The sequence below is a fragment of the Elgaria multicarinata genome, chromosome 15, assembly GCF_023053635.1.
Source record: "Elgaria multicarinata webbii isolate HBS135686 ecotype San Diego chromosome 15, rElgMul1.1.pri, whole genome shotgun sequence".
Taxonomy (NCBI): Eukaryota; Metazoa; Chordata; class Lepidosauria; order Squamata; family Anguidae; genus Elgaria; species Elgaria multicarinata.
Window position 1 is genome coordinate 13,851,605 of NC_086185.1, and position 26,898 is coordinate 13,878,502.

General features: G+C 45.5%; 1 protein-coding gene across 5 annotated transcripts in view; it reads left to right on the forward strand.

Moving 5' to 3' along the window:
• The first annotated feature begins 8,889 nt into the window (after positions 1 to 8,889).
• Positions 8,890 to 26,898, forward strand: part of TMLHE (trimethyllysine hydroxylase, epsilon) — a 32,733-nt gene continuing 14,724 nt past the window's right edge. The window contains exons 1-4 of one of the 5 annotated variants that reach the window (XM_063141886.1): positions 8,890 to 8,942; positions 19,321 to 19,502; positions 22,130 to 22,306; positions 25,496 to 25,775. In XM_063141886.1, coding sequence (XP_062997956.1) covers positions 19,322 to 19,502; positions 22,130 to 22,306; positions 25,496 to 25,775 — 638 coding nt within the window. In that variant the 5' untranslated portion in view covers positions 8,890 to 8,942; position 19,321. Of the gene's footprint in view, positions 8,943 to 12,158; positions 12,181 to 13,488; positions 13,683 to 13,943; positions 14,108 to 14,279; positions 14,302 to 19,320; positions 19,503 to 22,129; positions 22,307 to 25,495; positions 25,776 to 26,898 lie in introns of those variants that run through there. The other 4 variants (XM_063141888.1, XM_063141887.1, XM_063141885.1 and 1 more) reach the window with 4 other exon arrangements.

Consider the following 26,898-nt stretch of genomic DNA (forward strand, 5'->3'; position numbering starts at 1 on the left):
CTAATATTCCACCAAATATTCAAAAGCTGCGTTCATCCCATCAACCTCATACATCTCATTAAAATGGTAAGTAGTTATTGGTGTTATTCCAAAAAAAATTAATTCTTGCACATATTTACATATAGTTACTCATAAATGACAACAATCTTGGAAATGTATGTTATTTTCTTACAAATCATGTATTTTAAAAAAATATAAATGAAAGGTTTTCATGAGATATGTTGTGTGACCATGCATTTCGTTATTACAATTTATGTACAGTATGTGTCCGTATCTCTTATAAGGGGTTAGTTTAACCTCCGGTTTGCTAGTAAAACTGAATTACTGTGTCGCGAAATGATGCATGTCTAAAAAGTGAAAAGTTTGGAAAGCTCTGCTCTAGACTGTTAAGAGATCTTTCTTTCAGGCCTTTTCTTTCTTGGAATTCCCACAGTGCAAGACGGACGGCCTGTGCTGAAAGCTATTTCCCTCCACTCCCTCATGCCAGAGTGCCTGTTCATCCCCAGACGGCACACTGGGGAGGGGCAGCTGGGGAGGAAGGGGGAGAGAGAGAGAGGGAGAGAGAGAGGGGTCCCTCCAGAACAGAGAAGGGAAATCGCATCCCAGGGCTGAAATGGATCAGAGAAGCGGTTATGACATGAGGCGCAAGGGGAGAGTGGAGGCTTGACCTCTCTCAGGCTCTGCTGTTCTCATCACATCAGTTCCCTGCTAGTTTATCGGTCATTGGAGCGAGACCAAAAGAATATCGGCTAGGACAGAATGGATAAACATCCGAGCCAGGACTTCCTTTCTACCCTGAAACAAGCTTTCTCCTCCTCCTCCTCCTCCTCCTCCTCCTCCTCCTCCTCCTCCTTTTTAAATGGTATAGGGGAAAATGGAATAATATGTGGAAAACCCAATGCAAATAAACAAGCGGTTGTGTCTCCATGGTGATGCATCGCAACTCACAGAGTTGGAGATCCGAGGGGTTTGCAACAAGAGAGTTCTGATGTGGTGAGGAAACGGACACGACGCGATGACAGCCCTGCTTGAGTTAACTTTGGTTGGTGGTGGTGGTGGTGGGGAGACTTTTGAGTTACACAGGGACCCATTTTGTAGAAAGGTAAGCTGAGGTTAGAGGGTGAATGAGGTAGCAGAGTCCTACGGCGACAGGCTGGAGTGTACCATTTGAGACTACTGGTGGAGAATCATGTTCTTGAATGTTCCTTGACGTGATGAGAAAAACCCTCCCTGGGAATAATAACAATAAAAAAAACTTAGAACCACAGGGAGTGGGATGGGTTAGAACTTTTATCCCTGATGTGCTAGTTTTCTTCTTGCGGGGAGTTTTTTTGTTTTTGTTTTTAAACGTAAGGGACTGTTCAAAACGTTATCCCAAGCTCTGCAGCCTGTGAAGTAGCACAGTCAGCATTCCATAGTGTCAGACCGAATTATATTCTCAGTGGAGGAACTGGAGTAGGGTGGCCGTGTGTCCTAATTCACAGGGGATAGGCCTCAATACAAGGTTATGTTGTTATCCTACAAAGCCCTAAACAACTTGGGACCAGGATACCTAGCAGACCGCCTTCCCTTATATACACCCAGACAACAACTACAATCCTCAGAGGAGGCCCGGCTGGCTATTCTGAAACGAACGGAATGGCGTCATGAAGAACCTCGGTGGCAGAGCCTTCTCTGTGGTGGCACCCACTCTGTAGAAAACCCTCCCTCGTGCGGTTCGGGAGGCGGAAAACTTAACATCCTTTTAACACCTCCTAAAGGCATACCTTTTTACACAGGCTTTCCCTGGTGTTTAATGTAGCTGGTTTTATATTGCCTTTTTAACTTTTTATGGTTTAAATTTATACCTGTTATATTTTATGGCTTTTAATTGTGCACTGCCCAGATAGCTTCGGCTGATGGGCAGTATAAAAATGTAATGAATAAATAAATATTTGAGGGGCTTTCCAGTCCAAGTCAGATTTAAAGATAAAGAATCATCCATCAGTATCCATTCCATCTGGTCATTTTTGCAACAAAAATTATTTTCCTTCATTGAGGCCAGCCTGGCTATGGGCCTGGGGTCTCCGATGTGGTGCCCGTAAGCTCATGGATATTTCTCTCAGCCCCTGCCAGGCTGCCCGCCCCTCCTGTTTTTATTTCCTTTCCTAAGATTTTAAGCATTATTTTTAAACAGGGAGGTTGGCAGGCCGAAAAGGAGTGAGCTGCCCTTGAAGACCATCTTCAAGCGGGTTCAAAACAGTGGTTTGGGGCGTTATAGCTCAGACCTCACCCCTGCCACGTACTCGGTTTTTTGGGCAACTGTGTTTTTTTCCCAGTTTGCCTTCTGAGAATTGCAGCCATTTTATGAAGGGGCAAGCCCTGCCTGGTGGTAGCCATTTTGTGAAAGCGCCCATGACACCCTCTCCACATTCCAAATGTGCCCACTGGGCTAAAAAGGCTCAGGATCTCTGCACTGGGCAGATCGAGACATCCACCTTAGGTGACTGATTTGGTTGTCACGGAAAGGCAGTAAATGGTTATGTCTTTATTGTTCTTCTCAGAGAGATATACCTGGGAGATTATTATTTTTTTGCCAGCCGTGTGTGTTATGCACCTTGACTTGCGATGTGGGGGGTTGCAGTTTCGCATCAGGCAGGAAAACATCTTGGCTACAATTATTTTAAATTGTAAACCGCCTCAAGCGCATTGATAGAAAGACGGTCGATAGGAATGTCATGAATAAATAAATAAATGAGACAGTGTTTCTGTCCCTTCGATTGCCATGGGACGAAGTGTCCTGGACGCTTCCGTTTAAATCCGTAGGACTTAAAAGTAGGGTGACGATATGAAAAGGAGGACAGGGCTCTGCGTGGCTTTTCCATTGGGGGTGGGGCGAAGCAACACATTTGGCAAAAAAGGGAACAATTCAGCAACATTCGCTCTCCTTTTAAAACGATGGGGATGTCCCAGCCGCAATGAAGCACTTTTAATAGGGCGATCATATGAAAAGGAGGACAGGGTTCCTGTATCTTTTACAGTTGTATTGAAAAAAGCATTTCAGCAGGTGTCATTTGTATATATGGAGAACCTGGTGAAATTTCCTCTTCTTCACCACAGTTAAAGCTGCATTCTCTCTTACTGTCAACGATGTCACGCTTACTCCGGTCAAGGAAGCTCGTAGTCTTGGCTTTATATTTGACTCCTCGCTCTCCTTTACTCCTCACATCGAGGCAGTAGCTAAATCCTGTCGTTTCTTCCTGTATAATATCGCCAGGATTCGACCATTTTTGTCTGTCTCTTCTGCCAAGACTCTCGTTCACGCACTGGTTATCTCTCGGTTGGACTACTGCAACCTTCTTCTCTCTGGCCTCTCCCCTTCTGAAATCTCTTCATTGGCTTCCAACTCACTCCAGAATCCAATATAAACTTCTCCTGCTGACCTTCAAAGCTCTTCACGGTCTAGCTCCTGCCTATCTCTCCTCTCTCATCTCACACTATCGCCCCGCTCGTGCTCTCCGCTCCTCTGATGCCATGCTTCTCGCCTGCCCAAGGACCTCCACTTCCCTTACTCCGCTTCGTCCTTTTTCTTCTGCTGCCCCTTACGCCTGGAACGCTCTTCCAGAACACTTGAGAACTACAAACTCAATCACTGCTTTTAAAACTCAGCTAAAAACTTTTCTTTTCCCTATAGCCTTCAAATATTGAGTTTGTTCTGACTCTATACTGTTTAGCTTCACCCTACCCGGTGCCTGTTTACACTTCCCTGTGCCTGTTTGCATTCTCCTTCCCTCTTTATTGTTTACTACAACTTATTAGATTGTAAGCCTACGCGGCAGGGTCTTGCTATTTACTGTGTTATCTGTACAGCACCATGTACATTGATGGTGCTATATAAATAAATAATAATAATAAGGTGCCCTGCCCTCTTTTAAATCTGGTCACTCTAGTATAGCTCCTGCAGCTTTAACTGTGGTGATGAAGAGGGAATTTCCCCAGATTCCCCATATATACAAATGACACCTGCTGAAATTCCCTTTCCAATACAACTGTAAAAGATACAGGAACCCTGTCCTCCTTTTCATATGATCACCCTATTAAAAGTGCTTCATTGCGGCTGGGACATCCCCATCGTTTTAAAAGGAGAGCGAATGTTGCTGAATTGTTCCCTTTTTTGCCAATGTGTCACTTCACCCCACCCCCAATGGAAAAGCCACACAGAGGCAAAACATCTCCTTCCTGCGCAAGCCTTAAAAGCACAGGAGCCTTCCAAAGCTTCGCACGTGGCAACCGTAAGAAAAAAAAGACGGTTGTTTTTCTTCTGCCCCGCAGCGCCCTCCCCTCCATCTCTTTTAAAAGGGAAGTTGAACAATTGCCTGGGAGCTTGGCTCCTGGCTGATCCCAGGAGGAAAGCGAGGGGTTTGTGTGATGTGTCAGTCCAGGAAGGCGAGATTGCATCCATGGAGATGGGGTTTGGGAGGTCATTCCCAGGAACGTCAAGCCTACCACCCCTCAGCCATTGGCTGGAAAGGCCCTCCTGGACCGCTCAGGCATCCCAGGAAGGGCCTGCGACAAATTCTCATGGAGGCCAAAATGCCTCAGCTCTGAGCTCATCAAGTTGACTCACCCAATTTGTGTTCCCCTGGGACCCCCTCAGCCTGGGAGCCCATGAAGAGTTTTCTGTCCCGTCTCCACCCTCCGAACAACACAGTCCGAATATGCAGAGATAAAACGGGTCAGGCTGTGCCTTGTCGGTGTCATTCATAAGTCTTTTCCTCCACTCCACCACACACACACACACACACATTTTGATGCAACCTACCAGACCAGCATTAGAAGTAGTTCAGATGAAGCTGTGATACAGGATCCTGTTGACTCCCATGAAATCTGTGTTCGAATCATGGGCTGGTGGGGAGTGGAGGAGCAATAATGAAACCTACAATCCTTACCCTCAGCCCTGCCTTTCTCTAACTGTATGGGGGGGGGCATAAAAATGATCGTTAAGGGAGGGCAGTACAAAAGATAATGACGTGAACATGTCCCTGGGAAACGCAAAATTGGCTTTAAAATTCGCTAGAAGCATACCATCTAAAACATGAGTCTTGGACTTCAAGCCCATGGGTCAAATTTGGCCCAGCTGGGGGTCTCAATCTGTCCTCCAGGGTTCCCCAAATGGCCACCCCCTTCCCCAAAATTCCAATCATTTGGTGACTTCACCAGCTTTTGCACAGTTCTTCTCCATTCAAAATGGTTAAAATGCCTCTCCAGAGGCTTAGTGATTGACAGCAAGGCCTTGAAGCCAAAGAAAAAGAAAGAAAATGTGGGTTAGTGTGTTGTCTGAACCTGGGATGTTTTCCACAGGGTGGCTCGTTAACCATGTAACGTGGCTTATTTTTCTCAAACAAGCCACCTTGAGAACCCATGGTTTGTTGTTGGATTGGTCAGGGCAGTTCACAAGCCACCCTGCATGGTTCACAAGCCAACCTACAGGTAACGCCCTGGGTTCAGACAACACGCTAACCCACGGTTCAACAAACAACCCATGGTTCAACAACAACCCACACTCAACCACTGAGTGTGGGTTAATGTGTTGTGTGGAAATGGCTCTACACAACAGCTTTAAAGCTGGAGCAGTGGGAATGTGGCATGAATAAAATCAGCCCTAAGCGGCATGGCCAACTGTGAGAGATGATCAGAGTTGTAGGCCAAAGCTCTGGAAGGCCACAAATTGCCCATCCTTGTTCCAGAAGTATCATATAATGCCAGGAGCTGCAGCAGCCTATGCAGCAGGGTCTTGCTATTTACTGTGTATAATCTGTACAGCACCATGTACATTGATGGTGCTATATAAATAAATAAAGAAGAAGAAGAAGAAGAAGAAGAAGAAGAAGAAGAAGAAGAAGAAGAAGAAGAAGTCTGATGCATTTTTGCCAGTTTCTGGTTGGTGCCACCTTCACACACCGCACTCTCTTAAACTTTGACCATCTATCCAGCTCTTGTCACTAATGTAAGGCCAAGTAATAGAATCATAGAATAGCAGAGTTAGAAGGGGCCTATAAGGCCATCGAGTCCAACCCCCTGCTCAATGCAGGAATCCACCCTAAAGCATCCCTGACAGATGGTTGCCCAGCTGCCTCTTGAAGGCCTCTAGTATGGGAGAGCCCACGACCTCCCTACGTAACTGATTCCATTGTCATACTGCTCTAACAGTCAGGAAGTTTTTCCTGATGTCCCGCTGGAATCTGGCTTCCTTTAACTTGAGCCCGTTATTCCGTGTCCTGCACTCTGGGAGGATCGAGAAGAGATCCTGGCCCTCCACTGTGTGACAACCTTTTAAGTATTTGAAGAGTGCTATCATGTCTCCCCTCTATCTTCTCTTCCCCAGGCTAAACATGCCCAGTTCTTTCAGTCTCTCTTCATAGGGCTTTGTTTCCAGACCCCTGATCATCCTGGTTGCCCTCCTCTGAACACGCTCCAGCTTGTCTGCATCCTTCTTGAATTGTGGAGCCCAGAACTGGACGCAATACTCTAGATGAGGCCTAACCAGTCTGAGGATGCTGTGCTGGTAGAGAGGCAGTTTTGCTAGACAGCAAACTTCTGCAAGAGCCCATCTGACGGTAGCTCCCTTTAGATATGAATGAACCAGAGCAGAAATAGGAAGAAATGCTCAAAAGTCTATTTAGCCACTGTCTCGGAGGACATCTAGTGGAAAGGAAGAGGATCTTCACCCAGGCACAGAGCATTTCCATGGACGTCTTGAAGAACGCGTGCCCTCCTTTACACCACTTTTTCTCCACCTTATAGCACAATAAATACATAGGGACATACGTGCTGTTTAGGCCACATCTGCTTTGGCTTCAAAAGACTCACTGGAGGAGAACCTAAACTCAACCCAGGCTAAAGGCTTCGCAAAGCCAAGGGGCAGATTGGACTTCAGGTAAAGGAGTTAGTTTTACAATCTCCGTGCCACAATGCTAATTGTTGGGAGAAGGGTGGAAATGAGGTGATAGCGGAATGAAGTATCCTGGAAGAAGGCACAGCTAGGTGTCCGGGTCCCTCAACAAGAGCACTCCATGCTGCAATGTTTTGTTGCAGGAGCCAATTGTTTTATTATAACACATGACAAATACAAAATACGTCATTTTGTGCCCTAAATGGGCAGGCATTTATTTCAAATTGTATTCTGTTAAAACTAGTGTGAGTTAACCTTGAAACTGCTGTTGTTTTTAGTTTTTGTAATTGGAATGTATTTTAAAAATGGTGACATCGTTTGAATTATGTTTTAATTCAAGGAAGTGAGGCAGGTGGCTACCAGGAGGAGGGCCTTCTCTGCTGTGGCACCCCGGCTGTGGAATGAGCTCCCTAAGGAGGTTCGCTTGGCACCTACATTATATGCTTTTAGACGCCAGGAGAAGACCTTTTTATTCTCCCAGCATTTTAACAGTCTATAAATAAATTTTAACTTGGTGTTTTAAAATTGTAATTTTGCATTGCTGCTGTTTTTATCTGGTTGAGCTTTTATATTGTATTTTATATTATGGTTTTATACTGTTGTTTTACACTTTGAATGTTTTTAATTTTTGTGAACCGCCCAGAGAGCTCCGGCTATTGGGCGGTATAGAAATGTAATAAATAAATAAATAAATAAATGTTTTGTCATCTTCCTTGGGAACGCTTTGCCCTGAAAAGTGGCATACATTTTATCATGTTATATTTGGGAGTTTTAACTGCTGTGAACCATTCAGGGAGCTTTGCGTATTGGGTGGTATAGAAATGTTGTTAGAAATAAGTGAACATTGTTTGCTTCTCTGTTTTTACTATTATTGTATCCTATTTGTTAGCCCCTTTATCGTGCCTCCATTTGGAAGAAAAATATTGTTGTTATTATTTAAATAAACAAACAAAAAATTGTTTGCCCCATTGTTTTTGATATTATTGTAGAGCGGAATACAACCACTGAAATGAAATGTTAACATGTTCCTCAAAGTGCTGAGCGAAATGAGAGCTTTAGTCAGAGTAAAATTAAGGTTGTCTGTATGGGTCCCTTGGTTATTTGAAATTATTGTGTACTTTTATAGTTGTGATCCTAATGTGGCGCAGAGCAGTAAAGCAGCAGTTTCTGCAGCTGAAACTCTCCCCACGGCCTGAGTTCAATCCCAGCAGAAGCTGGTTTCAGGCAGCCGGCTCGGGTCGACTCATCTTTCCAGAGTACCCAGTTAGCTTGGGGAAAGGTAATAACGCCGGGGAAGGCAAGGGCAAACCACCCCAGCGAAAGCTGGCGTCCCTCCAAGAGTCAGTAATGACTCAGTTCTTGCAGGAGAGGTTCCTTTCCTTTATAGTTGTATGCTTTTCTATGGATGTATTTGTCATGGCCTTCAGCTAGCACAATAAACTTACGATGACAAGTTAAAAACCATGTTATTTCAAAGCACTGCAACAGCAAACCGAACCCTCTAATCCTCCTTATGATTTTCCCTGTGCCCCCATTCAACTCCTCTTTTCACCGCTCTTGCCCCGCACATGGAGGGGCGCTCGCCAGCTGCAATCAAGGACCGGAAGTCTCGACGCAGAAGACCGCATCCCCTTGAGGCCAACGGTATGCGGCTGCTCCAAAGAGTTCTGTCCTCGTGTCTCTACAGCGAGCGCCCTTCCTCGCCCCTTAACAGACATCACTTCCGGTGGGCTCGTCGCCATAAGCGGGTCGGGAGCGTAGTGCCGATGAGTGGAGCCGCTCTATCCGTTGGAAAAAATATCTCTATGGTGCCCTAACCTATCCCTTCTATGCCGGATTGCTCGGCATGGTCAATTAGGAACCGAAAGTGTCTGTCTAGTTGCACCTCTGGTGAGAGAGTCCACTTCCTGAGTCCGCTCTGCTATGTCTACTCTATGGTGCTAGCCAGCCTCCCTGCTCCTCCTCCTTCTGTGGGGGCGGGCTGCTGGCTGCTCTCCTAAGATCCTGCAAGGTAAAACCTTGGTTCCTGGGGGTGCATGATAATTGGGGGTGGGGGAGCTGGGAGAGGGGATGAGAAGCATTTGGGAGCCTCTGGGGAGGCCTCTGGTTGTGCTTCATTGACACAGCTCGCCTGCAGAGCATGTTAGCTCTAATGGGGAGAGTGTTCCTGAGCACGTCCAGAGTTCATTTCCCTCGCCACTGAAAGGCCACCACCAGAGGCCACCCGTAGAGGATTTGGGGAAGGGAGAGCCGCTGGTATAAAGAACACGACTCTTTCCTTTCTCTCTTTTTTTAAAAAACACCCAAGTCCGTTCTTCCCCAACCTGGTGTCCTTCAGCACCCCTGGATGTCAACTTCCATCATCCCCAGCCAGCAGATGGGAGTTGTCATCCAACACACCTGGAGAGCGCCAGATTGGGAAAGGCGTGTTCAGTCACACCGGTTGCAGTGGGGTTTACTCCCGAGTAAATGGGCACAGGATAGCCGGCTGCTTGATTCTTGAAAGGGGAGCCTGAGGTGGCAGGACTGGGCAAGCGCTGGGGGAAGACGTCACCCTTGGGAAAAGTCCCCTCTGTCAAACCTAGCTGATTTGCTTGTGTATTTCCCAGGGCTGCTGCTGCTGCTTGGGATGAATCCTGTGCCTAAGTAACCTTACGGCAGCAGGCCACAAGGTGCTCTCCAGATGTTCTGGACTACAGCTCCCATAATCCCCGATCTCCGGCCATGCTGGCTGGGGGTTATAAAGTTGTCACCCAAAACATCTGCGGGACATCAGGTTGCCTATGCCTCTAGCCTTGTATATTCACTCTGACATTGGCTCTGCAGGGTCTTAGCTGGGGATGCTGGGATTTGTAGTCCAACGTATCTGTAGGGCACCAGGTTGAGGATGTCAATGCTGCCTGATCCTTGTTCCTCTAACTGGAGATGCTGATAACGGGGGGGGGGGGGGGGGAGGTTGAGGCTGACCAGGCTGAATTTGGTTGCAGATCCCAGTTCCCCGCCCCCTTCCTGGTTCCTTATTCGAACATTTGAAACTGCGCTGCTGCCTGAGTAAGCAAGTGAAGTTTGAAGTTGAAAACCTGGAACCTCTTGCGGGGAAGTACATGGTTGCAGATGCTCAATTTATTATTCTTTTCCTTTTTAAATAGAGGATCTCTTTCTCCACCAAAATGGTGCTTCTTCCCAAGTAAAAGCGTTTGGAAGCAGGACAACGGAAGCAAAGTTTCATTCTTTCTAGCCATAAAGATGCCACGATCTAATTGAGTTTAAAATGCAAAACTGCACATCTCCAGACTATTAATGCCTGTCGCTTTACTCCACTGTAGAAGAGAGGATGACGTTATATGCTCAATGACCAATTTCCTTGTCTGTTTCCTAGGTAATTGTAGACACCCCCTTACCTTAGACAGCTCACAATTCGCCTTTCTCTTCTCCTCTCCTCCACCACCCTAACCCATTTCATGTTTTGCCATTGCTTCTCTGATATATTAGAGAGAGAGGAACAAAATACAGTTTGCAAACCCTGATTTAAAATAAAAAAAAGAAGAGAAAGAAATATTCTGAAGATGTGCAGTTTTGCATTTTAAACTCACTTAGATGGTGGTGTTTTAAACTCACTTAGATTACAAAGTTTTGCTTCTGCTGCCCTGATGCTAAACACTTTTGCTTGGGAAGAAGCATAAGAACATCAGAAGAGCTCTTCTGGATCAGGCCAACGGTCCATCTAGTCCAGCGTTTTGTTCACACAATGGCCAACCAGCTGTCGACCAGGAACCCACAAGCAGGACACGGTGCAACGACACCCTCCAACCCATGTTCCCCAGCAACTGGTGTCCATAGGCATACCGCCTCTGATACTATTTTGGTAGTGAAAGCGATAACCTATTTTAAAAGTAAAAAAAATATATATCATAAATTGAGCTTCTGTAACCATGTTCATTCCTGGCTAGATTCCCCTGACTATAACTAGTTTTTTAAAGAAAAGAAAAAAGAAAGACAAACAGCATCAGCTTCATGTTGTCTCACCCATCACCTGCTGCTCTCGAAGTGGTGGTGGTGGTGGGTTATAGGGCCTTGAAGTTAGGTCGTTTCTACACAAGGCATTTACTGTGCGCTCTTGATTGGTTACTCAAGGAAGTTCGTAGGTCCAATACATGACGTCTTCATCTGCCAGGGCATCTCCCGCTCTTTACAACCTATATTGTGTTGTTTTTCACCGTGACGAAAATCCAGCATTTACCCTCCTACCATAAATCTATGGCGTACTGACAAAATGCCGGTTTGTCGCAAATACTAGTAGAGCTCCATCTAGTGGTTTTATAATGAAATGTATAGAAAAGGGGAAAAACACGTGGAAAGGAGCCGATCTAATCCCGCAAGGAATACGGATGGAGAAGCCCTGGCAACGCACTGGCCTGGTGGATGCAGGTGATGAGGAATTGCCTGCAGGCAAAGGAGCAGTCTAGCAGAGGAAAGATGGGATGTTCTGTCCCTACGCTGGACCCAACATAGATGCCAAGCGGGCTGTCTTCCGCACCCAGCACTGAAACGCCAGTGGACGGCTAGAGGAAATATGGGCTTCTCCCGCTCTCTTTCACCAACCCTCAGCAATCTGGTAGAAATATTTGCAGGCTAGGAGCATTTGTGACCTTGTTTATTTACTCACTTATTTACAACATGTGTATGCCATTCCATATCTAGACAGATTTGGAGCAGTGAACAGTAAAAGATACCAAATAGGATCAAAGAATAAAACACCATGTTAAACGGATTACTATTTTTTAAAAAGGAGCGGAAGACTGATAGAACCGTAGCCGGTCAATCAAAGAAGGCTTCCTGAAATAAAGATGCACAAACTCCTTTTATATACTGTAGGACTTGTATTTTTACTTTCAGTAGGAACTGAGCTCCTACTTAGGCCATTTAATTGTAAACGTTCCACTAAAATAACAATGATAGACTAGGATTTCTAATCCGTGCATTCCTTTGGTGATTGTGATTAATTATTATGCACGTTCTTCTTCTTTGGGTTGCCTTTGTTTTATCATTCTCGTTTCAAAATGAAGTAAAATAAATAAATAAAGATGTTTTCAGCCGGAGCTGGAAACAGCACAATGTTGGCCCCTGACTGATCTCCTAAGGCAGGGAGTTCCATAGGAACGGGGCCACCGCACCAAAGGCCCTTCTCCTAGTGGACTCCAATGGGACAATGCGGAACCACCAGGAACACGACCTCAGTGACCAGACAGGTTGGTAAAGGAGAAGGTGCTCTCTCAGGTATCTTGGTCCCAAGTTGCTTATGGCTAGAACCTTAAACCTGGCCTGGTAGCCAATAGACAGCCAGTGCAGTTCTCTCTGCAAAGGAGTTACATGCTGGAAAGGGGTAGTTCCCGACAACAGCCGGGCTGCTGAACTCTGCACTAGTTCCAGCTAACAAGGCCGCTTCAGAACAATTCCAAGAACTGAGACTTGTTTTAAGTTCCCCTTTGGTTTTCGGAGTTCAAAAAGAGAACGGATGGTAGGCATCAGCAGAGACGTGCCTGGTTGTTGGTTTTTTTGGTCTTTTCTTTTTCTATGGCTGGTACATCGTTCAACCCTGGCAGCTAATCCGGACTCTGTTGAGCACTAAGTGGCCATCTGCATCTCTGTGAGACAGTCCAGACTTACTAGCCTGTTCTTAATCTATTTCTTCTGTCTCTTGCCAGGGGATCAAATCCTGTAGGCTCAGGATGACCATGCTCCCCTTCTCCTGACCCTTCACCCTCTTTCCCCCCTCATTTGGTGGTTTATTTATTTATATTATTTATCATTGCATTTATATCCTGCCCTTTTTCCTCCAAGGAGCCCAAGGCGGTGTACATAATTCTCCTCCTCTCCATGTTATCCTTACAACAACAACCCTGTGAGGTAGGCCGGGCTGAGTCTGTGACTGACCCAAAGTCACCCAGTGGGTTTCCATGGCCAAGAGGGGACTAGAACCCGGATCTCCTGCTTCCCAGTCTGACACTTTAGCCACTACACCACACGGGCTCTCAGCTTTTCTGCAGACTCCCCACCCCCTCAATCCCAGCTCTCCCCACAAGCTTCTCTGAAAGGCAATTAATTCGCCCCGCCGACTGAAAGAGGTTCTCCACCCCCTGTGCTAACAGCTTATAGTATCCCAGCAGAAGGGGATGGTTGGCTGGAACCCTGTATAGAGGACGTACTGCAACATTTTGTTGCAGGTCCGACTTCGCGTTATCTTAATTTTCCAAAGGACAGCTGTCTCTGTGCATCCAGAACAAACAGTTTCCTCTCCAGAGGCCTGAACGTGGCCTTTTCTCTCTCTCATTAGGACACAGTCTGCTTTTTCTTCTTCTTCTCTCTCTCTCTCTCCCTCTTTATAATCAAAAGCCAACCGTCAGCTGAACCAGCAATAAGCCGTCTTGACCTATTCCCAGCATCAGGGAGGAGACAGACTGGCAGCCAACCCAAATGTTTCCCCCTCCTTTGGCACTCTGTGACGATGCATTCCTGCCTTTACCCTAACAGTTTGTTCCCTGGGCGTCTTGGTCCTCTGTGCTGTTTAAGAACTCGCTGTTTAAGAACCCACTGAAGATTCGCGATCGCTGCCTCTTTGAGTTTGGCCTCTTGGATCGAAACCAGCACAGTGTGGGGTGCCCCTTGCTGGCCCACCTGCTTCCACCTCCTGATCATCCTAGGACTTGCGCTCGTCCGTACCCATCTGCAGACTTCACCCTGAAGTGTGGAGGTAACCCTGCTTTCTGTGCCCTCGTTGTCGGAAGACTTGTTCAGTTCTCCCTCCGAGAGTTCAGGAAACTTGAGGATGACAGTCAAACAAAAGACCCAGTTGGGAAAAGCGTAGCTGCTTGTCGCAGCTGATTTCTTCTTGTTCTTCTTTTGGCATCCCTGTTTAAAATGGAAATGCCGACATAAGTGGGCTTCTCTTCGGCTCCTGAGAAATCCCCAGCGAATGCAAGAGTTAACAGTGCATGTCTCCAAGGTCTGGATGTGGTCCATGGAGTCGAGCACGCAGGATCGCCCTAGCTGAGTCTCTCAAAGTGTGCTCAGCCTGGGTCTCTGGCAACCTGGCAGGGTGATAGCGGCTGCGTGCTGGGAAAGAGATAACAGCTTTTCACCTCGGGCTCTCGGCAACAGAGGAGACGCTTCTGACAGGTTTGTCCGAGCATGTGCGGCTTTGTAACTTCTTTCCTCGCTCTTTCTGCCTACGGATTCATGTCGGCAGAATCCAGGAATCGTCTTGAATTTATCACGGATGCTTGGCAGCACCTTGTGCTGAAATGAACACCTCCGCTCTTTGGGTTTTGGTTTTGCCCTAGGAAATCCAAAATCAGGAGACTAATCCTGCAGTGCGTGCGGCTGAATCTTTGGGTTTTGTTGTCGCTTTCTTTCCCCCTTTTCGTGTGCTATTGGATTATCTCTAGAGATTGTCTTTTCCCTTAAGTTTCCCATTTGCAGTTTTATGTTTCCAGCTTGCCAGCCGGCGGATTTAATTTCTGCTCCCTTGCAAAGAGTTTAGGAAGCGATTGCATGAAGGCAACACAGCCGGAGTGCCTGTCTTTCTGTCTTACTAAAGGACCAGGAGATGCACATTAGATTAAACGGGTCCTCATTTATCAGACAGATATGAGTTGATTTAGGTGTGACAAGGATGGTGAGGGGCTTGGAAACCAAGTCCTAAGAGGAAAGATCGAAGGAGTTGGGCATGTTTCCCCTGGGGAAGTGATGATTAAGGGTCGATAGAATTGCCATCTTCAAATATTTGAAGGGCTATCCCATAGCTGATTGAGCGCATTTGTTTTCTGCTGCTCCAGAGCATAGGATCCAAACAAGCAGGTGAAAATTATAAGAAAGGGGATTTTGCCTAAAATCTTAGGAAGTGCTGTTTGACAGTGGAGTGGACTGTCTCAGGAAGTGGTGGACTCTCCTTTGTTAGAGGTTTTTAAGTTGAGGCTTGCAGCCGATTTCTTGCATTGCCTGTGGGGGTTGAACTAGTTCAGTGGAGGCTGGTGTCTCTGAGGTTAGTGGGGCAGTAAATCCACTCTGGGTTTCAGTCAGAACCAGCCAGAGCAATAAAGGAGCTATCCAAGTTGCAAAACTGACGTCAGAGCCACCAGCTTCCACTGAACTAGATGACCGAAAGGGCCCCTTTTAACTCTATGACTCTAGGAGTATGCGAGTTTTGGGGTCATACAGAACTCTTGGTTAAACTGAACAGCAACAAAAAAAAGCAGAATGTCATGGATAAAAAGCAACTGACTGAATATACGACCTTGCTGCCAACAAACTATTAACTGGAATTGCGAATGGTTGCATCCTCCAGGAGCAGCCTAATTCAGTCCAATAAAAGGGAAGGTCTCCTGTCCTTTCGGACCTGCGTAATGGCCACTGTTTGGCAGAGAGCTTCTCGTTCATAATGTGAGGGTCTCAAAAGTTCAGCTGAAGCTGTTCCTGTTTTGTTTTGCTTTAAGTACTTACTATTTGTCCATTGACGGTAAGAGTGAATTTTGATGTCAGTTAATCAGTTGCCATAGTACTATATAAGGTGCCAGGACCCAATAAAAAGTGATAATTATCAAATAACCCATTTATTTACAATTTGTAAAGATATGTAAAACAAACTGATGTGTCTCAAGGTGGTTAACAATCACGATGTTGGGTACTATAATAACCAATAATATATACCATACATGAAAGAGTACAATTATAATACAGTCCAACAATATTACAGACTTTTATAACACTTAGCACCTGAGACAATACCATCAGAATAATATATATATATATATATATATATATATATATACACACAAATAGGGTTTCTTCTCATTTTCTATTCTTTTCAGCGTTGTCAATGCATTGAATGACAGGAATTTGCAATTAAACTTCCCGTTTTCGCTGTTCCAGCTTCTTCGGATTCAACGCTATAGAGATAAGAGATTCAATACAAAATTATCACCATACTTTTGTATTGAATTTTTGTATTGTTTGGAGTACTCCTGGCACTTTATATAGTATTACTTAATCACTACTGCCTTCTATTACTTGTGTAGTTAATCAGTTGCCTACATGATGTCAACCCGTTTGAAAACCTGTAATGGGCACGACGGAAGCTGTTGTATTCCAAGTCAGACCACAGTCGATATAGTTTGGGATTGTCTACCCCAGGAATGGGGAACCACCAGAGGTTCTTGATCCGGCTTGTAAACCATCTTATGCTCTTATCACCTATCCCTAGTCAGAGATAAGAAGGCTATTAACCTTTAAATGCCCTGCAAAGAGCCATTATTTTGAACTGTGCATTTTGCAGGCAGGCTGGCCGGCCTGCTTACTCATGAGCAGACATGCTGAGGCTCAATATTTGGGCTATTATTTGAGTAATTCAGCTCTACCTACTTCTGGGGAGACACACAGGACCCTTGTCCTGCTTGTTTTCAACTGGCAAGCATAACATCCCCACCCACTCCGTCTCTGGCCACACCCACAGGTGGGATGTGAGACCCAACCCCTTTTCCCATTTTGCAGTTTGGCCCACAGGCTGATAAAAGTCAACCCTGACTGGCAAAGGCTCTCCAGGGCTTCAGGAAAGTGTCTTTCGCAGCCCTACGTGGAGATGGCAGGAACAAAACGCGAGGCATTTCTTTTTATGCAAAGCTTCAAAACTGCTGACATTAAAAAAAAAAAAATTAATTGATAGGCCGGCCATCTTTAAGTTATCCTTGGAAAATCTGGGGTTGTTTTCCATCGTTTTCATCCATTTAATTCCGTAAGGGCCCACGTATAAATGGTGGATCCTAATCTGTATGACATTGTACTACTCTAGTATACGATAGGATTAGCAGCCTGATCCTGCATTTGTTAGCCAGTGTAGGGAGGATTGCAACCTTAGGGCGCAATTCTGTGTATGTTTAGACAGAACACAAAAAAAAAACCCTCCAACTTCCAGCATTCCCCAGACAGCTGTCTGTAGAAGGCTGGAAGTTGGAGGACTTTTTTCTGTCTAAACAGGCACAGGATTTCACTCTTAACTGAGTAGATATTATAGTCCACAAGCCTTTATCTTTCATGGATATGTTTCATAAAATTATTGCTGGGTATGTGGTTTGAATAATCCTTGGAGTTTCTGCTGATTCTAGAATGACCGCCAATTCTGATTCTAGAATGACAGCCAACTTTGCACAATCATCAAGTCTAATCCTTTAACAAAAACAAAGCCCCTGCAATTCTTTAAACTACTTTTCAGGTTTTCTTCGTCTTGCCTTGCTGCTATTCCAGCTCCGGGTGCTTTTTCCACCAACAGATAAGGCCAGTTGGGTGGCTTTGTAAAATGCTACCTTGAAGATTAGAACGACCTCCTGACGTCTCTGACGAGTAACGTAAATTGTACTCTGCTTAAGTGCAACTTTGCCTTGAGAAAGTCCCAGCTCATGTTGTCACAGGGTTTAGGGAGGGAGGGAGCGTCGTCTTCCAAACAGAGATTCCAAATCTGAGAATGGGAGTTCTTGCAAAGCCGTCCAATCAGCATCCAAACTGGACTTGATTCTCTTCCTGTATTTTAAAAATCTCTCTCTCCCGTCCCGCCTATTTAAACAAGCCTATGACTTGCTTCCATTGTTTTAAGGTCGGCCCTCTTCTTTCTTTTCCTTTCCTTTCCTCCAGTTCTTAACTGCTTTGCATTTTTGTTTCCATATTTATATAAAGAAAAGTTTTTAAAAACTGATTGATCAATTTTTATTCCTTTTTCATAATAATTGGGCTTGGATCTGGGAGACGTACGCTTGAGTCCCATCTGTGCTACAGGCTGATTGTGCAGCCTTGGGCAAGTCACGCTGGCCTATAAGAATTCCTGTAAAATGGGAATAATCAGGGTTCTATCATATAGAGTGACTCTGACATTGAATGCTATAAACATATAAAGCACATCAGAGATTTCAAGCGCTTATTAGCAACACCCGGTCGGCTGTTCTGGCTGAAATTTACTTTGAAAAGCCTCTAAAAGCTCCCCTAACCTTCCATGTTGATTTTATCAAGATCTTTCATGGACTGTTTAGGAACTTCTTGTTTGCACCAGTTTCTCTGCTGTCCCTTCTCCTAGCAGGGCAACATGTGAGCCAGAGCCTGGGCTGTTAATCCCATGGCACGAAAGATTGCCAGGTGCAGGAGATGGATGGATTACAGACAGTGGATGACGTAACCATTGCTGGCAAAACTTCTGATAAGCTCCAGCAATGGGTGCCGGGACACTGCCTGCCCCAACCCCAACCAGCCATATCTTAATTCCACTCTGGTTTTAACAAGCCTCTGAAATGCGATTTATGATTCTATCCACAACGTGGCCTTGGTCTTCTCCTTTTCAGCTGCAAACTTCTCTCTTGGACGTAAAGGTTCCCCTCAAGGGGAATGCAGGCCAACCCCCAGTGGGGAAGTTGCAGCCTCCCCAAAAGCTAAATCTCGGGGCAGATGGGGTTTGGAGTTGGAGGAGCAGCCTGCTCCTCTTTGGAGCTTTCTGAGGCTCTCAAGAGATAGATAGACACACACACCCCAAAATTCAGGTAGCCCAAGGCATATCACATGGCTCAGGCAAGCAGAACCTCTTTCATCCCCAGGGCCTAATTCCATGTTGGAGAAGCTCCCAGGGGCCACATTCTAGTGGCGGGCTGGCCCGAAGGCAGAAGGGGTGTGGCCAAAGGGGCGAGGCTGAAAATGCAATAATAATAATAATAATAATAATAATAATAATAATAATAATAATAATACCATCATATTGTAGCTTACATCTTAGTAACTAAGCCTTAGGGGAGGCATTTCAGCTTTTTAGAATGGAGGGAAACATGCATAAATCCAGAAAATCACCAAATGATAGGTGGTTGACAGAAGGGTACGGGGCTTTCTCCCCCCACCCTGAGGGCTGGATTTGGCCTCTGAGCCTGAATTTCTGCTTCCCTGACATTATTATTTATTATTTTTATTATTATTTATTACATTTATACCCCGCCTTTTTTCCTCCAAGGAACCCAAGGTGGTGTACAGCCTCCTCGTCTCCATTTTATTCTCACAACAACAATCCTGTGAGGTAGGCTGGGCTGAGAGTCTGTGACTGGCCCAAAGTCACCCAGTGGGTTTCCATGGCTGAGTGGGGACTAGAACCCGGATCTCCCGGCTCCCAGTCCAACACCTTCGCCACTACACCACACTGGCTCTTTTCTCTCTTGCTTGGATCATGCAGCATTTGACCTTCTGCTCTTGCCACGTCCAGAGGGAACGCCAGGCTTGGTGTTGCAGTGTGTTTTGTGCGTGCTGCCAATGTTGGCCCAAGTCACTGAGACCCCTCCCTCCCTCCCTCTCTCTCTTTGGCCTCCCTTTCTCAGGATGTGGGGCCGTCCGGTGTTGCGCCTGTTCTCCAGCTCCCACCGCCTGGTGAAGAAGGGTCTCAGCTGCCAGATGCCATGGCGGCTCAGCTGCAGGACGATCCTTCCGGCTTCGACCCGTTGGCATCACACAGCCCCAGAGTCGCTAAACTGTGCCTGGCAATTGAGCGAAGATCACTTGGGTAAGGAGACGGGGGGCGAGGGGCTTCGGAGGCCCAGGATGGGGGAGGGCAGGAGCACTCAGGTGCCTTCCTGGGGGAAAGTACTCCTGTTCAGGATATCAGCCAGACTCTTTTCCAGGAGACACCAATCTATTCCCATTTCTCCCACCCCCACCAGTCTCCCCATTAATATTTTGGGGTCCCCCACTTAACATACTCTGTCCCCATTAATATTTTGGGGTCCCCCACTTAACATATTCAGTCCCCCCATCAATATTTTGGGGTCCCCCACTTAACATATTCGGTCCCCCCATTAATATTTTGGGGCTCCCCATTTAACATACTCTGTCCCTCATTAATATTTGGGGGTCCACCACTTAACATACTCTTTCCCCCATTAATATTTTGGGGTCCCCCACTTAACATATTCTGTCCCCATTAATATTTTGGGGTCCCCCACTTAACATATTCAGTCCCCCCATTAATATTTTGGGGTCCCCCACTTAACATATTCAGTCCCCCCATTAATATTTTGGGGCTCCCCATTTAACATACTCTGTCCCTCATTAATATTTGGGGGTCCCCCACTTAACATATTCGGTCCCCCCATTAATATTTTGGGGCTCCCCATTTAACATACTCTGTCCCTCATTAATATTTTGGGGTCCCCCACTTAACATATTCAGTCCCCCCATTAATATCTTGAGGCGCCCCATTTAACATACTCTGTCCCGCATTTAACATACTCTTTCCCCCCATTAATATTTTTGAGGTCCTCCACTTAACATACTCTGTCCCCCATTAATATTTTGGGGTCACCCATTAATATTCTTTCTAAGATTTTTTGTATTTCTGCAAATCTTGGGTTTCCCCCCAAATCAACTGCTTTCTCTTCTTCGTGGATTGGACTGTTTTGGCCACATAGTGATCCCCATTCAGAGAATGAGTGTGCTATTGGTGCATATTAGTTGCTGTTAGCATCTTACCTGGAGGAACCTGGGCAGGGGCCATTCATAAAAATGTAAGAAAAGCCCTTCTGGATCAGGCCTATCTAGCCTCTCATGCTGTTTTCCATAATGGCCAAACAGATCCCTTTTGGAAACTCACACGCAGGATATGAGCCCAACAGCACCCTCCTGCTGCCTCTGATACTGGAGGTAATAGCTATAGTGATAGAAGAGGATGTGTGTTTGTCTGTCCAAACATCAGCACCAAGACCGTAAAACCTAGACACTTGAAACTTGGCGTACATACGAAGAGGACCCTAGGGGTGTGCACCTCAGGGTGATTTTGTCTTTAAAACGCACTAATGAATTTTACTTAATTTAAATGTGTCCATGTGGTGGAAGCCTACAGTAACACCTTCAGTCACTAAGTGGCAGACTTCCCTAAGAAGTGCATAGCTTTGGAGTCCATACACTTTGAAGCCAGGGTACATCAGCAGCCCATAAGAACATAAGAAGAGCCCTGATGCTGGATCAGACCAAAGGCCCATCTAGTCCAGCACTCTGTTCACACAGTGGCCAACCAGCCATCGGCCAGGGACCAACAAGACAGGCCATGGTGCAAGAGCACCCTCCCACCCATGTTCCCCAGCAACTGGTGTATGTAGGCATACTGTCTTTAATACTGGAGATAGCACACAACCATCAGGGCTAGTAGCTATTGATGGCCTTCTCCAGGAATTTATCCAACCCCTCTTTTAAAGCCATCCAGATTGGTGGCCATCACTACATCCTGTGGTAGTGAGTTCCATAATTTAACTATGCGCTGTGTGAAGTCTTGAGGGGTATTATTTTTTTAAACCCTTTATTCACTATACCAGTGAAGTAGCAGAGTAACAGCGGTTCTTAACTATGAAATCAGCAAAGACCAAATTAACTTCAAGACAGAGTCTGTTTTGTTTGGTACAAAAATAAAGTATTTTACTGATAGAAAATAACACAGTTTATGGCAATACAAATTTACACTAACATACTCACACACTTGGTCATATACACGTCACAGCAGGGCTCACAGCAGCAGAGAGAATATTTTAATCTGGTTACAATGCTCCAAAATCTCTCTATATATACACTTCCCTGAACAAATGATGAAACCACTAATTGGCAATGATGAGACAATTACACCTTTGCATCATCCCAATAATTCAATAAAGTCCACCTGCAAACTTGACCTTTAAGCTGATTGTCTGATGCTGAGTCTTCAGTTCTTCCAGGTTTTGCAGACTTGTACAGAAATATGGAAAGTACAAAAACCAGTCCTAATCCAGGACTTCAACAAAGTCCTTGTTTTTATTTGCCCTGGATCTCCCACCAATCAGTTTCATGGGTTCTAGTATTTTGAGAGAGGGAGGAAAATGTCTCCCTATCCACATTCTCCAAAGGGCAGAGTTCTACGGCTGTCCCTTCCCCACTGCTGTGGGGAACCTCCCACTCCCTCAGGGGCTATAGTGGTACCAGCGGACATGCAGGGTGGGGGCAACATGTCCAACTCCGGCAGCTGTATCAGTTTGCTCGAAGGCTTCGCTGTCTCGAATGAAAGACTTCCAACGCATGTGAAGCCGTGGGGGCTGACGGCTAGGAACGCCAACATTTCAGTGGTGGATGGGAAAAGACTCCTCATCCTGAACCGCGTTGCCTTCCCAGAGCTGAAGTACGGGGAGACCGTCATGCGCTTTGACTACGTCTGGCTGCGAGACCACTGCCGCTCAGCATCCTGCTATAACTCGAAAACCAACCAGCGCAGCCTGGACACAGCCAGTGTGGATCTATGCATCCAGCCAAAAACTGTCCGCATGGATGAGACCACGCTCTTTCTCACCTGTGAGTTTCTCTTCCCCCCAGACTCAACCCGAAAGGCTGGGGCTTGGTGAGGGAGGGAACCTGGGAGGAGACGGTTCTCCAGGGGGTTTCCACATTTTTGAAATCAGAAATCTTCCATTTGCAGTAGGGCTGTGTGCGCGGGTGTCTTCATAGGAAGTACCTCCCCCCTTCCGCCTTAACAAGTTTGGTGTGATGTGGCGTAGTGGCTAAAGTGTTGGACTGGGAGTCGGGAGATCCAGGTTCTAGTCCCCACTCAACCATGAAAACCCACTGGGCAGGGCTCATAAAGTCCCTAAAACTCCCTAAACTGAAACAAAGCCCCTAAAATAGGGTGACCATATTTGGGAAACCAAAAAAGAGGACACCTAGTGTGTGGGGGGGGGGGGGAAGCAGCTTTCTGAGTCCTGCAAAAAGTACGTTATTCCCCCGCCACCTTAAAGAACCCGATTGGAGTGGAGGAGGGGAAAGGATTTCATTCGGCACCACCACCATCCACTCCAATTGGGGCCTTTTCTATAATGTCCACCAATGACCCACTTTCCCCTTTAAGACCTCAATTGGAGCTCAGGGTGGGGGAATGATGTGCCTCAAGAAAGCATGTCACTCCCTCCTGCCATGCTAATGGCAGCCTTAAAGGGGAAGGTGTGTCATTCCAGGACATTATTGAAAATTATAGAAAATCCCCCCTGACACTATGGAAAGAACAAAAACCAGGACAAATCCGGGGAAATCCTGACAGTTGGTCACCCTACCCTAAAAGCAGGTGGCTACCAGGAGGAGGGCCTTCTCTGCTGTAGCACCTCGGCTGTGGAATGAGCTCCCTAAGGAGGTTCGCTTGGCACCTACATGATATGCTTTTAGACGCCAAGTGAAGACCTTTTTATTCTCCCAGCATTTTAACAGTCTATAAATAAATTTTAACTTGGTGTTTTAAATTCGTAATTTTGCATTGCTGCTGTTTTTATCTGGTTGAGCTTTTATATCGTATTTTATACTATGGTTTTATACTGTTGTTTTATACTTTGAATGTTTTTAATTTTTGTGAACCGCCCAGAGAGCTCTGGCTATTGGGCGGTATAGAAATGTAATAAATAAATAAATAAATAAATAAATCCCTTTTTTAAAATCCTAGGTCCCGGAAGTCCCTAAAAATGGGTATATGAATTTTTTTTTGAATAATTTACGTAAATTTTCATGATTTTCAGTATAATTTTTTAGGCATGTTGCAGCAATTCAGGCCCGATGTATTTAAAAATTGGTAAGTTTCAACCTTTCAGCCTTTCATCCCGGGTATGACGTTTTATTTCACAGTTTTTTTAATGTTTTCTTGTGGCAACATGTTGACTGATTTTTTCAAAACCTTTGGTAACATTTATTTTAGAGTCACAAACAATACAGAATCCTTTAGTGTCACTTATAATTTTTGCCCATGTCCCGATTTGATGTCCAAGTGAATCCTTTTGTAGTAACCAATCTTTACTAGGACGGCACTTCCCCGTTTAACAAAGTTAAACTTTTGACCTAATTTTTTTTCCGTATATTCTCCAAGCACCTATAACAAAAAGAAAAGAAAAGCAATCTTAGGCCTTCAATAACCTAACAGTTTCGGGATGGAAAAAACACAAGAAATGGCCAAGGGAGACCTCCAGGAAAGACGAAAGGTACAGCTACCACAAGAAATGGAAGAAATCCCAGCCGAGGAGGAAAGACTCCAGGGCAAAAAAAATAAAACCTTAACAAGGGGGAAGTACCCTGAAGAGGCAGTTTAACGTCGTACCCGGGACGAAAGGTTGAAACTTACCAATTTTTAAAGACATTGGGCCTGAATTGCTGCAACTTGCCTAAAAGATTACACTGAAAATCATAAAAACTTACATAAATTATTCAACAAAACCTTATTTTTGGTCATTTAATATGGCTAAAATAATCGATGATCTTAAAAGTTGAGTTAATGTTAAAAGACAAGCTGAAAATTGGACTTAAAGAGTTAATATGCATTGAAAAGTGTTTAAAAAAAGTTTTTTGGTTTGACCTTAACTGGCTTAGTGGTTGGGTTTTGTTTTTGTTTTTTTAAAAAACACATTCTTTTGAGTGACGTTTTTGTTGTTTCCATAGTTTTTATGAGGTCCCTATTTTGGTCCACTTTTTTGACCTGAAAGTACCCTAAACTCCCTAAAAAAAGACCTGAATATGGAGTTATGAGCCCTGCACTGGGTGACTTTGGGCCAGTCACAGACTCTCAGCCCAGCCTACCTCACAGGGTTGTTGTTGTGAGGATAAAATGGAGAGGAGGATTATGTATGCCGCCTTGGGTTTCTTGGAGGAAAAAAAGTGGGATATAAATGCAAAAATAAATAAATAAATAAAACAACTTGCAGCGGAAAACATGTGGGCTGTTTCTGCTATCTAATAATGTCTGCTCTGACTGGCAGTATCTCTCCAGGACCTCAAGGGTCTTTCTGACAGAAAGGCACGGTAAAAATGTTTTTGATAAATACTGGAAAGACCAGCACCTCCTGTATGAGCTTGATCATTTAGTAAGGTTGTCATTGGAAGCCCAGCTTGTGTTGTTCCTGTCTCTGGAGGCCAGGCAGGTAATTGCCTGAGGCAGGGCCTTCTCAGTGGTGGCACCTAGACTGGAATTAAGCCCTCTGGAGACATTGGCTGGGTTAGAATTATATGTTTTGAACCCGAAACAAAGGTTTGCACCAAATGTTGCTGGAAGGAACAAAGAGTGGACTCCTCTCTCTTTTTCTTCTTCTTTAAATATATAAAAGCTAACAGCTATTCACATTTCTCTCTAACACGGATGTGTTGAACCTCAGGCCCATGGGACAAATCCACCCGGCCTCCAGCCCTCCAGGGTTCCCTAGAAGCCCGCACCCCAGTCACTGATATTTTGGTGGTCTCCAGGATTTTACATGTTCACTTCCTCCCTCTCTTCTAAAAGGTTGAGGTGCCCCTCTTCAGGCTAAGTTCCGGGCAGTAAGAACTTTAAGCTAAAATATGCTGTCTTTGGTCCTGTCCTGGCCCCACCCCTTATCTTTTCACCACTGGAGTGTGGCCTCCGTCCGAGAGCTTTTCTGAAATGGAGTTCGGCCCTTGGGCTGAAAGAGGTTCGACTCCCTCTGTTTTGAAGGACGTTCGCACTAACCCTATGTGTGTCTCTTCCTCCTCCTCCACCCCCAGGGCCAGACGGCCACGTGACCAGGTACGGGCTGGAATGGCTGCTGAAGAACAGCTACGAGGGGCAAAAGCAGCAGGTGATGCATCCGCGGATCCTCTGGAACGCCCAGATCTACCAGGAAGCCCAGGTGCCTTCCGTGGACTGCCAGAGCTTCCTGGAGACCAACGAGGGCCTGAAGGAATTCCTGCAGAACTTCTTGCTCTACGGGATTGCTTTTGTGGAAAACGTTCCCCCCACAAAAGAAGACACTGAGATCTTAGCGGAGAGAATCAGCTTGATAAGGTAAATTGTGAGAGGGCTTTGGTAGCAGCCTAATGACGACGACAACAGTGTAGTATAGTGGCTAAGGTGTTGGATTGGGAGTCGGGAGATTTTATTATTTATTTATTTATTTATTTATTATACTTATATACCGCTCCCATAGCCAGGGCTCTCTGGGCGGTTTACAGAAATTCTAAAATTGAGATAAAAACAAGAATACAAAATTTAAAACTCTAAAACACAGTACATACACACATAGAGCATTAAAAACCAATTAAAAACTAAACATGTGGGTAATTAGGATGTGCCGCCATATGCCCGGGCAAAGAGGAAAGTCTTAACCTGGCGCCGGAAAGATAGCAGCGTTGGTGCCAGGCGAGCCTCATCAGGGAGATCATTCCACAGTCTGGGGGCCACCACCGAAAAGGCCCTGTCCCTCGTTGCCACACTCCGAGCCTCTCTCGGAGTAGGCACCCGGAGGAGGACCTTAGATGTTGAACCTTAGATGTTGAGATCTGGGTTCTAGTCCCCACTCGGCCATGGAAGCTCACTGGGTGACTTTGGGCCAGTCACAGACTCCCAGCCCAACCCCCACCTCACAGGGTTGTTGTTGTGAGGATAAAATGGAAAGGAGGAGGATTATGTACGCCGCCTTGGGTTCCTTGGAGGAAAAAAGTCTGGATATAAATGCAATAAATAAATAAACATGGCAAAGCCCGTCATGTCCATCTGGAAAAACTGCCATGAGCGAGAAAAGAGAGATGATGAAGATGAAGATAACAATAAACAATAATAATAATAAAAACAACAAGAATAAACAACAACAAGAATAAACAATCTTTTCTTTTCATCCACTTTACAGACCTTGAGTTCTCATTGTAATACAGATTAACATATTTGGATTTTGCCAAAAGAGAGCCAGCGTAGTGTAGCGGTTAGAGTACTGGACTGGGACTTAGAAGATCCAGGTTCTAGTCCCTACTAGACCAGGAAGCTGAGTGGGTGACTTTGAGCCAGTCCCTGTCTCTCAGCCTAACCTACCTCACAGGGTTGTTGTGAAGATGGGGGGAAATAGAGGAGGACCATAGAAGCTGTTTTGGGTTCCTCGCAAGATGTAAAAAGGCGGGATAGAAATGTAGCAAAT